General features: G+C 58.3%; 1 protein-coding gene across 2 annotated transcripts in view; it reads right to left on the bottom strand.

Moving 5' to 3' along the window:
- Nucleotides 1-12,973, bottom strand: part of ATP6V0D1 (ATPase H+ transporting V0 subunit d1) — a 38,472-nt gene that overhangs the window by 12,645 nt on the left and 12,854 nt on the right. For both annotated transcript variants that reach the window (XM_059905205.1, XM_059905207.1), the window contains exon 2: nt 2,194-2,365. In XM_059905205.1, the coding sequence (XP_059761188.1) occupies nt 2,194-2,365 (172 nt within the window). The remainder of the gene's footprint in view (nt 1-2,193; nt 2,366-12,973) is intronic.

Below are 12,973 nucleotides of genomic sequence, written 5' to 3' on the forward strand. Positions count from 1 at the left end.
GGACCATGAGATGGGCGGCCAAGAGCGCTGCGGATGCTGGCAGAAGAGTGCTTGAATGATGGACCAGGGAACCTCAGCTGGGGAGGGAGGAAAATGAAGACAGAAGGGGTGGCGGGGGAGGAAGCAAGGTCCAGAGCCCTGCTGAGTCCGGAACCCATGTCCCACAAGGGGCTGAGAGTGGGCTGGAAGGCCTGAAGGCTGTGGGTAGAGACGGGGTGCCTGACTCAGCGATTTCAGGGCCGGAGCAGTTCCAGGTGGTGACATGTTCTTGGGCAGCCATCGTGGGGGTGGCTGAAGTGGAGAGCAGAGGAGCAGGTCACTGGAGGTGACGAGGTCATGAACGAGCAGCCACAGGCTCAGACAGGCTGACACGTGGCTGCCGAGCTCTTCCTGAGACAGAGCAGGACTGAGGGGATGGGAAGACTGTGAGCCACGATCACCCATGAATGGAAGGGGCGGGGAAGTGACAGCCTGCCACAGGATAGTGCTTGGCTGCTTTAAGCATGCTTGGTGCTTGCAGCCAACCTCCAGCAAACAGCTGGCGGCCATGCAGCCTCAGTCACGCTCAGAGCCCTCTCCAGTTTCATGGCCTGGCAGGCTAAGACCAAGCCTCTGAGGGCACCAAGACAAGCCAGGGGCTGGCAGCACAGGCAGGTGGCCAAGCAGGCAGCAGGATGGATGACATCTGCCCTCTGACCACTGGCATGGGGTCAGTCTCCTCTGGCCAGCCTAGCTAGCAAGGCCAGAACATTCACCAGGAAGCTGAAGGAGCCCTGTGCAAACAAGGTGAAGGCTCGGCTCTGGCAATAAACGCACTGCTTCCTGGTATGTCCTTCAGTTCTGGCCTTGGGGTAAAGGACACCCAGGCCCAGGCTAGGGGTTGACTGACAGATGGGCACTGCAGTATGACCCCCAATGTGGCAGCACGAGACACATGCCATCTCTGGCCTCCTGCCCAGAAGGACCATGTCGGCTGTACCCTGACGGGGGCCAGGGCAGTATGATATGGATCCAGCCAGGACAGCAGGGAGGTCCCCCGGAAGGAGGCTTGTGGCCAGGAGACAGCCTGCTTCCCAGCCTGAGCCCTTCAAGTGTCCCAGCCTGTGGCCTCAACCCAAGGATAGAGCCCTTCTGGTTGCAGCCCCTACTTGAGCAAGTGGATCTCGAGTAAATGGCTGCTCCTGGCTGGGGGTGGGAAGCAGGCCAAGCAGCAGGCATCCAGCCCTGTCCCTGCAAGTGTAAGTGTAGGAGGTACGCCAGGTCCCACGGATCTGGGGGTCCCACCAGCAGGGAAGGGTTAAAGCTAGACAGTATCCAGAAGAGCGCCTGGAAAGGCTTCCCCACAACACACACTCACACTCCAGCAGTGCAGAACACGCTCATGTAAGCCAGCCACCGATGTCTCTGTCCACCACCTGCGCTGGGCAGCCCCCTGGGCCAGGGCCAACTCTTTGTCCACCAGGCCCTGGCTCATGGCTCCTGGGCCATCCTGGCAGAAGGGGCCTCTCTATCTCCCTGTTTCCACAGGCACACCTGGCGAGCAGAGGCTGTCTCGTCCAAGTGCCCTCCCCAGCCTGTAGGTCTCAGGGTCCTTTCCTCTTCTCCAGGAGCTTAGTGGAGGCAGGGTTGCACCCAAGGATTAGACATGAAGAACGCTGGGCAGCCAAGGGTTGTTAGCATGGGGGCCTGGGCCAGAACTGGGAAAGGCGGCCAGGTGTTCAGCACCCTCTCCGCCTTGCCCCGCTTCTCCCTGAGACCCAGGGCCATGGTCAGAGACGACAGAGGACAGCCTCAGCCCACACAGGGTCACAGGGCCTGAATGGTCCATCCCAAAACCTGACTCTTCAAAGCTCTACCCATCCCCCGACCCCATCATGGGCAGTGGGGGCCTGGTGAGTGTTCAGGGTGAGTGTTATAGGGTGAACGAGGGAAAGGGCTCCTGTCATCCCTGATCCCTGTTGACACCAGGGACGCAGGGAAAGCAGCTTCATCCAGCACTACAGCGTGGGACACTCGGGCCTGCCCACCAGATTCCCAGACAGCAGTGAAGTGGCTGGTGACCCCATTTTATAGGTGGTGGCCTGGGCCCAGCATTGTTGAATGAGCAGCCCAGCCACCCAACCCAGGAGGACCCTGCTGACAGAGGAGCTACCCCATCCAGTGGGGGGAAAAGGCACTATAGAGAACACTCACGTAATGAAGTCCAGGAAGCTGGCGAGCGGCTCATAGGCATGGTTCCTCATGTGGCGGAACTCCACCACCATCTTCTCCTTGAGCCGGTCATCGATGACGGACACTGTCAGCGGTGATGCCTCATTGGCCAGGAAGTTGCCGTAGTCAGTGCTCTGCAGGTGCAGCTTCAGGTCTGAAACCCAAGGGTGGGGGGTGAGAGCTGGCCGTGCTGAGCCTCCCCAGGACCCCAAGTCCCTGTCCTCACCCCGTCTCTGGGTCCCAGACCCTCTCCTGCAGTTGTGCCCTGCTGCTACCCTGACCTCCTGTCCCTGCCTCCACCTCCCTGTTGGCTCAGAGCCTACTCCAGGGCAGTCAGGCCAAAGCCAGGACACTGGGCCCCAGAGTCCAAGTACAAGTAGAACCACTGTTCCCCCAAACGACAAGAAAACCTGGGAAACCCCAACCCAAGGTGCCATTCACAACCCACAGCCTTTGAGGCTCTCCTGCATGGTAGGCTCCAGGATGGCCCTAACTTAAAGCAGAATAAGACATGGGCCCTACCCTCCAGAGCCTCATGGTTAAAGGAGCAAGCCAACGTACCCCCAGGCAGAAACAATGCATATGAAATGAAGGACATGCCCCAGGCCAAGGGTAAAGTGGAGAGGGCACCAAGATGGGGCTGAGAGGACACTCCAGGCTGGGCCAGGCAAAACGCAGGGACAGGAAAATGCAAAGGAAGCAGCTAGCAGGATGGCATGAGTGAGGAGTAGCCTAAAGGGCAAATGAGTGGTGTGAGGGGGAGATGAGGCTGAGGAGAAAGACTGGCCTTGCCTGAGGAGTGGCTGGAGGCAGGCAAGCCAGGCCCACGGGCTCTCCTGAGCTCTTCAGAGCAGGGGTGAGGGAAAAGGGAGGAGAGGACAGAGCGGAAGGGCCCTGGGGAGGCAGGACAGGTGAGTCCCAGGGGAATTGTGGCAACAACCTGTGTGCAGCTGTTGCCCGTGCATCCCATCCCCCAGTCTCTGCTCCACCCAGCAGCCAGAGCGATCTTAAAACACCAGGCAGACCCCATCACGCATCTGCACATCCTCACCTCAGGGCCTTTCCCTGTCCCCTTGCTTGGAAAGTGATGAGCTCTCCTCAAATGCCCGTCTTCAGAGGCTTCTCCTATAGCCCCACCACTCTGTCCCTTCATTTGTGCCATTTTTCTTTGTAACACATCACATCCCACCTGGCACGGGGCACATAAACCACGATAGCAGGGACTCTGGGTCACTGCAGTATGCTAGAGCCTAGAACACAGTATGTTCTGGTGCATTTTCATGTTCAGTAAGTAACTGTGGAATAAATGGAAGACTGGGAAGAGGGTTGATGAAGACAGCAAGAGGGTTTGCTCCTGGGCTTTGAAATGGGAGACACTGCGGTAGTGATGGCAGTACCAAGGACAGTGGCTGAGGAAGGACCCATGTGTGCATATGCATGCAAGTGTGGATTAAGGCCCAACAGCGGAGGCTGGCTTCTGCTGACTGAGGAATACATGCTTTCTGTGCCCTGGAAGGTTGCCCAGAGGATGACAGGAAGGGTGACACCTGTGAACATTTCCACAAGCACCGCCCCCCTTGCCCCGGCTTAAGGCCTCCCCATGTGTCTGTGGACCTGGAGGGCCATGCTATACCGGGCTGCTTAGAGAGGAAGGGCGAGTGGGGCACATCATCGCTCTACAGACTTAGGGGATCTCTGTGGTGCCCCTCCTCCTGTACCCCATCAGGAGGAGAATGCTCCCAGCCCAGAGTCAGGTGTGCCAAAGAAGAGATGGAAGAGTATATGGGAGGGAGGCGTGGAGGGAGGGAGGAAGGGAGGGAGGGGTGCGTACCGTCGGAGTGGCCACTTTCTACCTGCACTCGGGTGGCAGTCAGCACTCCTGTCCTCTGTGGCTCCTGGGCACTCAGAGTGGACTTGAACCTCGTGAGGCCTGCAGGAGGCCTTCATCATCCGCTGCCTTTGCTGTCGCTCTACCATTCACACCTTTTTTCCGGTGGCCACCCAAAAGGGGGACAGAACTGAGGGCAAGGTGGAGCAGGGAGAAGCCACCAGCCCCCTGCTCTGCCCCGTGGACCCCACTGCCATTTTGCCCAGGAGGTGTGCACACTCCTCCATCCTCACCCCCGGCCGTCTGCTGTGAGCCCTGCCCTGGGTCCATTCTTCCCCCTCCTCACCAGTGTGGCCAAGGCCCACCTACACCTGGAATAAGGCATGGGGTAAGAAGGTGCTTTGCTCAGTAATGCTTGAGTTGTTGCAGTATTTGATTAACCATTTGGTTGTTACAGAAAAATTCTTAACTCTAATTGAGGGATTTCGCTGTATTAGCATAATCCTGTATTTCCACCTCTAGTGATGGGTTTTACAAACTAGCTTTTAATATCCCTGACTCTAGATAAGTGCACAAGTATTTTGTGTGTTTTTTTTTTTAAAGAAACATGGGGGGCTTCCCTGGTGGTGCAGTGGTTAAGAATCCGCCTGCCAATGCAGGGGACACGGGTTCGAGCCCTGGTCCAGGAAGATCCCACATGCTGGGGAGCAACTAAGCCCGTGAGCCACAACTACTGAAGCCCACGCGCCTAGAGCCCGTGCTCCACAACAAGAGAAGCCGCCGCAATGAGAAGCCCACACACTGCAACGAACTGTAGCTCCTGCTCGCCACAACTAGAGAAAGCCCGCACGCAGCAACAAAGACCCAATGCAGCCAAAAATTAAAAATAAATAAATAAGTTTATTAAAAAAAAAAAAAAAGAAACATGGTTTACTTGCACAAAACTGATAAGTTTTGAGAGATCATTAATGCCCTCGAAGTGGTTTTTGTGGGTATGAAACAAATGGTGAGAATATGAATTGGTCCCTCTTATTTTCATACTGAAATTAACTCTACTTAATTTATCAAGTCATGTCATATGCCCTGCTTTTACATCTTTTATCTATCAGTAAACATTGTGATACTTGAAAAAACTAGTGGGCAGGGAGTTCTGGCCCGGGCAAAGTAGGTGCTCCAATCCCCACTAGGGGAAGCCACAGCGCGGACAGCAGCTGGAAGCCCAGGCCGGGATGTGGTGTTCTGGGTCAGACGGTCTGGCGCAGCAGCTGCCAGCTCAAGCCTGTCCGTTTATCCATCCAGCCACTGCAGCCAGCAAAGAGCCCTTCTCAGGCGGTGACAGGCCACAGCCAGGGCTTGGAAGCCATACCAGATGCACAGGGCAAAACCCAGTCCTCTTGGCAGGGACCCTCATGCCAGTGGTCCCACTATTCTCTGGGACAGTGAGTTTGGGTCCTGGACCCCAGCCCGGCCTCCTGATTCCTATCCTCCAAAGCATCCAGGGGCCAGGCCTCCCGACACCCCCTCACCTGGCATCCTTGCCCTTGCTGCCGGAAGGCTTCCCCAAGTGCCGTGCCACACCTACACTAGAGCTGCCCGAGCTCTCCAGCCGCGTGAAACCTCTGTGCCCCAGCCTCACCTGCTCCACGGGGCTGCCCTCCCTGGGCAGGCTCGCTCCCCAAGTCCCCCACCACCAAGCACCCTCTCTCCTCTCCAGCCCCCACCAACTCCATTCAACACCTGGCACTGATGAGGTGGGAGGCAGCATCCCAACACAAGGCGGGAACCAAGACCAACTCTAACTGGAAACAGATGGGCCCTGCTGAATACTTAGCGCCATGCCAGTAGCAACCTATGTGCTGGACCCGCCAGCCATGCCCATTTCACAGACTCAAAAAAGGGAAATCAGAGGAAACATGAAACGTGTCCAGAGTCCCACAGTCAAGCACAGAGAGGCTGGGGATATAGATCAGACCTGGTGGATTCTCTCCATCCCCAACTCTGGTCTCCTCTCCTCCCCCACCCCTTACATTTTTGACCATTCTCCCACGGCCCTTGGCCCAGGATGGGCCTTTCAGATATGGACCCAGCTGCCCAGGCAGACTTTAGTTCCAGAAGAGCTGGCAGGTGGCAGAGAGGTAAGAGGGGCCACGGCAGGCCCCTCCACAGCCTCAGAGGCAACCTGGACACTCACCGCCCACCTGACAGGGGCTCTAGACTGTCATGATTCACGGATAACCCCTCTGGCATCACTTGTGGTGCCAGCCATTCCTTCAGAAGCTAGTACGTGCGAATAAGAGGGGCAAATAAAATAAAATTTAAAAAAATAAGATAAAATAAGAGGGGCAAAGCTGATGGGTGGACTCTCCTTTGCATGCCCCCCACCCCTGGGTCTTAGCATGGGCCTTAAAGCAAACATCCTTGTGTCTTGGCTACTGCGTTCTGCTGACGCTGCATCTGGGGACTTGGCTGCTGGAACACAGACGACCGGGTGGTTTCTGCTAGTGTTTGTCGAATCAGAGCAAACCTGGGAGATTCTACCGAGAATCCTGCCCGAGGCCTGAGGAGTTTTCCTTACCAGGAAACTCATTTTTAAAAGCCCCCAGTGACGACATCAGAGGGCCATTCCAGACCACTTCCCCTGGCCAAGAGCCACTTCTCCCTGTGACCCAGGGTGAGGGGACAGCCCACCAGCCAAGAAGGCAACTTGGAGGCAGGCAGGCTAGCCGATTCTTTGGCTCAGACCACACAGGGCTTCTGAACCAGCTCTGACCCTGTTCAAGAAACCTGGCGGCCAGGCCCAGTGGCTGGCAGCCCCAAGCCCTTTACACAGTCCTCAGGGCTGGGACAGGCCCATTAGAAACCAGCCCCCTCCCCTTCAGCTTCCTGCTCTCTCCGAGGGATGTGGAGGAGGTGTGACTGGGGGTGGGATCAGAGCATAGCAGAAGAGGCCTGGAACTTGTTGAGAGCTTTGTGGGAGACTCGGCCGCCCAGCCCCGGCCCAGCCCCCGAGGGCAGACGAGGACGCCAGGGGCTCTGGGAAGGCAGGGGCTAATTCTGCTCTGTGCCCTGAGCTGGGAAGCCTGAAAGCCTCGGTGACAGCCCGAGAGCCCCAGACGTGCCTGGGCTGAGGCGTGAGCAGTGTTCTGGTTAGCACAGATGTGGGGGACTGCTCTGGTCTACCCATAAGCCCAGCTGTCTACCCCAGATCCTCCCATCCATGGCCCAGCATCAGGAATGTCTGGCCAGTCTGGGATCTCTCACAGCAAAAGACTTCCTCAGAGGCTGAATTCTCATGTCCAAGAAGATGCTGCTGCTGTCAGGAAGTTCTCTCTGCAGTACGACCTAAAGCCCTCCTCAGAGGAAGCCAATCAGCTCAGTTTCCCGTTGCCTGCAGCCTCCCCTGAGGGCCTTGGGCCAGCTCCTCAGGGCCCCTCAACCCCGCCCAGGACCCTCCCAGGCCTCCTCTGCTTCCCAGTGTTGCCTATCCCAAAGTTCTGGTGACTATCCCCCCGACTTCACTTCCTGGGGCCGCTCAGGCCTCCTCACCGCCACGGTGCCCTTTTGCTGGTCTCCTGCCCCACATCTTGGCTCCCAGCTCCCAAGTCCACTCTCCATACCATCACCAGAGTGTTGTCTTCCAACTCCAACGTGTCGCTCTCACCTTTACCCAGCAGCCCCTGTGGCCCCAGAGCCTGGCCTCCTCCCCCCAGCCTGTGAGGCCCCACACCCTCAGCCCTAGCACTGCCTCGGCCTTAGCCCTTGCTTGACTCTCTGCTCTACCGGTGCTATTCTCCAGTTAGGGCGACCTGCTTGTGATCTCTGGCCCAAGCAAGTGCTCCAGGCAAGTCCACAGGGTGTCCGCGAGAGAAGCCCTTGAAGTCCAGGAAACAGGGCTGCTTCCTCAGGCCCAGCCAGAGAGGCTGGTTTGGGAGGGCACACCCCAGCCTGGCAAGGGAGAGCCCTGCCCTCCCTCCTCCACAGGGCACCCCTGTCCACCTTGAGACTGTCTGTGTCAAAGACCATTGCCCTGCTCCAGCAGGATCCAGCTGAGCTCTTTGAAGGCGCCTGGGCAGGTTGTAGTCCAACACCCACCTGGCATGACTGTTCCTCCCAGGGCCATGCCAGACTCAAGGAGGCCCCATAGCTGCCACCTGTCCCTCCACTGCCTGCCAACCCCCTACCCAGGTCTTCTGGGCCAGGACCCCTCACCAGCAGAGCCCAGGCCCCAGCTAGCACCTCTGATTACCACTCTCGCCCCTGATTAGCAGGAGGGCATGAGGACCCCTAGCCTGTCCAACACTCTCTGCTCTCTGAGGGACCAAGTGTGGGCTTGGCAGCCAGCTCCAGCCAGACCTTGAGAGGTGGCAGCTGGGCAACCCTGTCTCCCATCCACTTCCTGAAACCTTTCCCAGATCCTGCCAGCCCTGAAAGTGATATTTCAGCCCCACGAGGGCTCCCAGGGGCAGGCAGCACACGGCGTCTCCAGTCCCCAAGCCTCTGCAGCAAGGGCCCCAGGGAGGCAGGGAGGGAGGGTCTTGGCCCAGGCCAGGGATTGGTCTTACGCTGCCCCAGGGGCCCAGCAGGCACAGAGGCAGCCCTGGCACAGTACACTAGGCGGGGCGGCCCCCTGCTTTAGACTCACCCATAGCCTCATGGCCCACGGAGGGGCCTTGCTGGCCAGCTGGCCACGGCACAGTGTGAGAGGACAGTGTGTTCCCAGACTTCACTTCTGCTTTTCCAGAGGTCACTCAACGATGCTCTCCTGGGGAGCTCAGGGGTTTTCAGGAATTGAGGCCCGCTGAGTGAAACCAGATGTGCAAATATGCTCCCTAGAGCCTAGCGTGCCCATCCTGCCACTCCCTGCAAGGGTGGTGGAGCCCTGGAGCCTGTTCTACGACTTCGCTGGGCCCAGGTGAAGGGACTGCTTTGAAGGGACTGGACCTGGGCTGTACCTCCAGTGCTCATTCTGCCCTAAGGGCTCTCTAATGCTGCAACTTCCAGGGGCTCAAAGCAGGGAAACTCAGACAAATGGACAGATGTGGACAGACGGCCAGGCTGGTGGCCCAATGGAGCCATAACCACCCCCCTCAGCAAATGGACTGTGTTTGAGTCTCCTCCCCAGGCTCTGGGGGTGGGGGAGACCTCTTTTCTTCAGATCAGCTCCAAAGCAGATGTGTGCACTGGCTGGCTGGCTCTGCAGGGTCAGAGCACCACATCTGGAACTCCCAGCGTGGGAGCCACAGCATGGAAACCATTAACCCTGGGTTTACCTGGGGGCTGCAGCACGGACTAAGCATCCTCCTCACCCCCGATCCTCCTCAGCAGGGCCCATCACAGGCTCCCTGTAGACCTCATGTAACTGACTAGCCCTGGGTTCCAACTCTTCCTATCAAATACCAGCTCTTCCTCCCCTCCCTCAGGTGCCGCCTGGCATTCCCCATCCAGAGCCTTGGCATTGCCCCCACCCCAAATTGAGGTGTCCATGGCCTCTTGCTAGCCCAGGACAAGGTCCATGCACAGCCACAGCCCCTCTCTGAAGCCCCATTTTGCCAGGTCACTGGTTTCAGGACACAGCTCCTTAGGTGGTTTAGTGGGACAAGGGAGAGAGACCCTGGGCTTTGGGACCACAGTGACCTGAGTTCAAATCTTGTCCCACAGCTTGGCCCTGAGCAGCTGGTGGAATCTCTGGACCCAGGCTCCTGGCCAGTCACCTGGTGAAAGGCCCTGCAGTGCCAGCCTCCGAGGGTAGACACTGAACAGAGACAGTGCTAACTGAGCATGGCATGGCACACCCAGAGCTCCCCAACGGAGAGGCTCAGTCCCAGTCAGGTGGTCTGTGTTCTGACTCCAGGCTGTTGCTCAGGCCGTCCCACTCAGCGCTCCACAGGGTGCCCCTGCCCTTCCTTCCCATGGTCCCGACCCTTCCCCAGGGCTCTGGTGTGTCCTCTCCCCAGGGGCCCTTGTGCAGCATGGGCACGCACACGCACAGGCCACACTCTGCTATCTCCTGGGGAAGGACGAACAAAGTGGGCTCAAAATCTGGGACTCCTGTCCCTAAGCCCATGTCTCACCTCACCTATGAGCAGGATCATACAGAGCTTTGGGCAGCCCGACCCCAAGGACCCGGACAGAGGCTAGGACCCAACTCTGCACCACCCACCACATGGTGAGCTACTGCCCTGCAGTCCTCGGGAGCAGGCGGGAGCTGGTGCAGCCAAGGGCAGCTGTTGCTCCGTGGGAAGCCCCCGGGCTGGCGGGCCAGCAGTCTCGGGAAGAACCTGGAGGCTACTGCTGGCACGGCCACATGCAAGTTACTGGGTTTCAGTTGGCATGAGGCAGAGATCCTGCAGGAAAAGGACAGTGAGTTCTCCTTCCTAGGTCCCTAGGCTGGCATTTTGTTTCATACTGGAGGCCTTTCAGTGAGGTGCGGCATTTGCAGAAGGGGGATGGGGCCGATTTGTAGAAGTGGCCCGGATGACACCAGGGTCAGTGACACCACCCACCAGCATATCAGAATCAGAGATTTGATAAGCGGGAGTGTCACTCCCCTTGTCTAGGAGGCAGCAGGATGTCTGCTGTCTAGGTGGCAGCAAGGTTCACCACCCTTCTCCTTGCTCCGAGACAGGTGGCAGGTGGTGACAGAGCACATGTAATTACCCTCAGGAACACCTCGTCCCTGCAGCTGGGAGAATGAAAGCATCACTCACAGCCCATGAGGAAGTCAACCCATCCGACAGTCAGGAGGGTGCCAGGCAGGTGACAGTCCCACATGCCAAAGGGAGGGGCAGAACTGGTTACTGCTGCACCCAGGGCAAGTTCCAAGAAGCTCTCCTCTGACTGAGTGGAGATCCACCTGGATAGCCCCTCACCAGGACGTCCGCACCCAGGGCTCCATGGAACTGGCACGTCCCAGGAGACACAGGGCTTGCAGGGCAGCTTCCCGTGTTGCCCTCCACAGCCCAGACTGAGAATCAAGCGAGCCAGCCTCGCCCTGGGAGGCAGGGCCCACACCTCTGCTGCTGCCCTGTACTTTGACCCTGAACAAGCTCTTTCTTCTCCAGGCTTACCACCACAGTTACAGTGCATGCAGGCTGGAGTGGACCTGGGGCTGCGAGCGAAGAGCTTCTTTTCACTTTCCCAAAGATGTATGTTTGCCTGGGTGTTGAATGAGAAGAGGTGAAGTGGCCCTGCGTGGCTAGGTGCCAGGCAGCCCAGGAAAGGCCAGCTGTGTCAGGGAGCTTCTCAAAAGCTCGCTCATGCCCATGTCTGGCTCCTGGGTCCACTGGCCCACACCGCCTGAGCAATCCTCTCTGCCCTTGATGCTTGGCTTCTGTTCTACATGCATAGTCCTTTGGAGGAAGGACCCTAAGAAAAGATGGAGCTCACTTCAACTAGGGGAAAGCAGTGTTAGGGTCCCAGGGGCTGCTGTTCCTGTGAAATTAAGCCAGGTCAGGCTGGATCCTGGCTGGAGCATCTTGCCGGCTCCACGGTACCTAGAGTCCAAGCTATGGAAATACTCACTGTGCTCAGACCTAGGCCCTATGGATGGGCTCTCAGGATCAGGCCTCATTTGGGGCTGCGAGCCATGCTGTTCTCAGCACGAAGCCTCCTTCCCTGCAGCTCACAGAAACAAGACCAAGCAACCCGGGCCAGGAGCAGAGTTGATCCTTTCCATACTCATGCCCAGCAGACCCAAGAGGCCTGGGCCAGGCAGGAGGTGGCAGGAACAGCAGCATCCAAGCTGGTCCTGTCCAGGACCCCTGACCCCCTCACCCACCCTGCTCAAGGGGCTGACAGGAAACACGCAGGGGAAGCAGTGACACACCAGACTGAGTCTGATCAGCACTCAGGCCGGCCCTGGGAGAGAGGTGGTCACCTTCTCCGGGAATCTCATAGCACTCCACTTTCCCCAGGCCTTGCCACACGGCATCTCGCTTGGAGTCTAAAGTGTTGAAGGTGCGGGAAATGGGTGAGCTACGACCCATGACTGGCATCCTTGGGCCCTGTGTGCCAGGTCATGGGTCGCAGCTCACCTGTATTCCTCGACTCCCAACCCTTAATTCCCACGTTAGACACCATGTGGCAAGCCCTGGGGGAATGGCAAGGGCCCCAGAATCAGGGTCTCTTTCACCTGAGCACCCCGTCCCGAGGTGGGGGCCGGGCACAAAGAAGCATAGTCCAGGCAGCCTTCAGTGAACAAATGAAGGAAAGAATCAAAAAATGTACAGTGACTGGACAGGAGGAGCAAGACGGGTGTCAGGAGACCATAAGCAAGGCCTTGGGCCTCACCTGGAGCCAATTTCCCAGGTAAAATAAGAGGGTTGGATAAGGTTACTTCCAGGGGCCTGGCCAACTCTGACACTCTCAACCCTGATCAGGCCTGGATCTCACTGACTCTGTGCAACCCCAGCCCCTGAGGGCCACACAGGGGCTCAGGGTGAGGCCAGAGGCCTGGGTATCCAGGAAGCAGCCCTGGCAGAGCTCACAGCAGGTGCCGGGGAGGCCCGGGGCTGTGGAGCAGTGGCAAGCAGGAAAAGCTGAGTTGCAGCAGCAAAGACACCACAGATGACTCCTTGGAGGGGAAAGCCCCATCCGCCAGCCAAACACGAAGCCTCGGCTGAGGTCAAAGCCTGAAAATCACTGCCTGAGTGGCCAAGGGGGGACAAGGTCTGGCCCAGGGCCAGGCCAGAGTTGGCCAGGAAAGCAGTGCCCGGCACCCAGTCAGGGCTGCTCCTCCACGCATCCCTTTCCCCGCCACAGGTCTGCCTGCCACCCCTCAGGACCACCCACACTCACACGGGGGCAGCCCCACCCCAGCCCCTTGAGCTGCAGGGTGCTGAGTGCAGATGGGCAGAGCAGGTGTCAGGCCCAGCCTACTAAATGGCCCTTCAGGGCCTTGATTTTCCTGCCTCTAAAAGAAGAGGAAGGCCGATA

Source organism: Balaenoptera ricei, chromosome 19 (assembly GCF_028023285.1).
Source record: "Balaenoptera ricei isolate mBalRic1 chromosome 19, mBalRic1.hap2, whole genome shotgun sequence".
Lineage (NCBI taxonomy): Eukaryota > Metazoa > Chordata > Mammalia > Artiodactyla > Balaenopteridae > Balaenoptera > Balaenoptera ricei.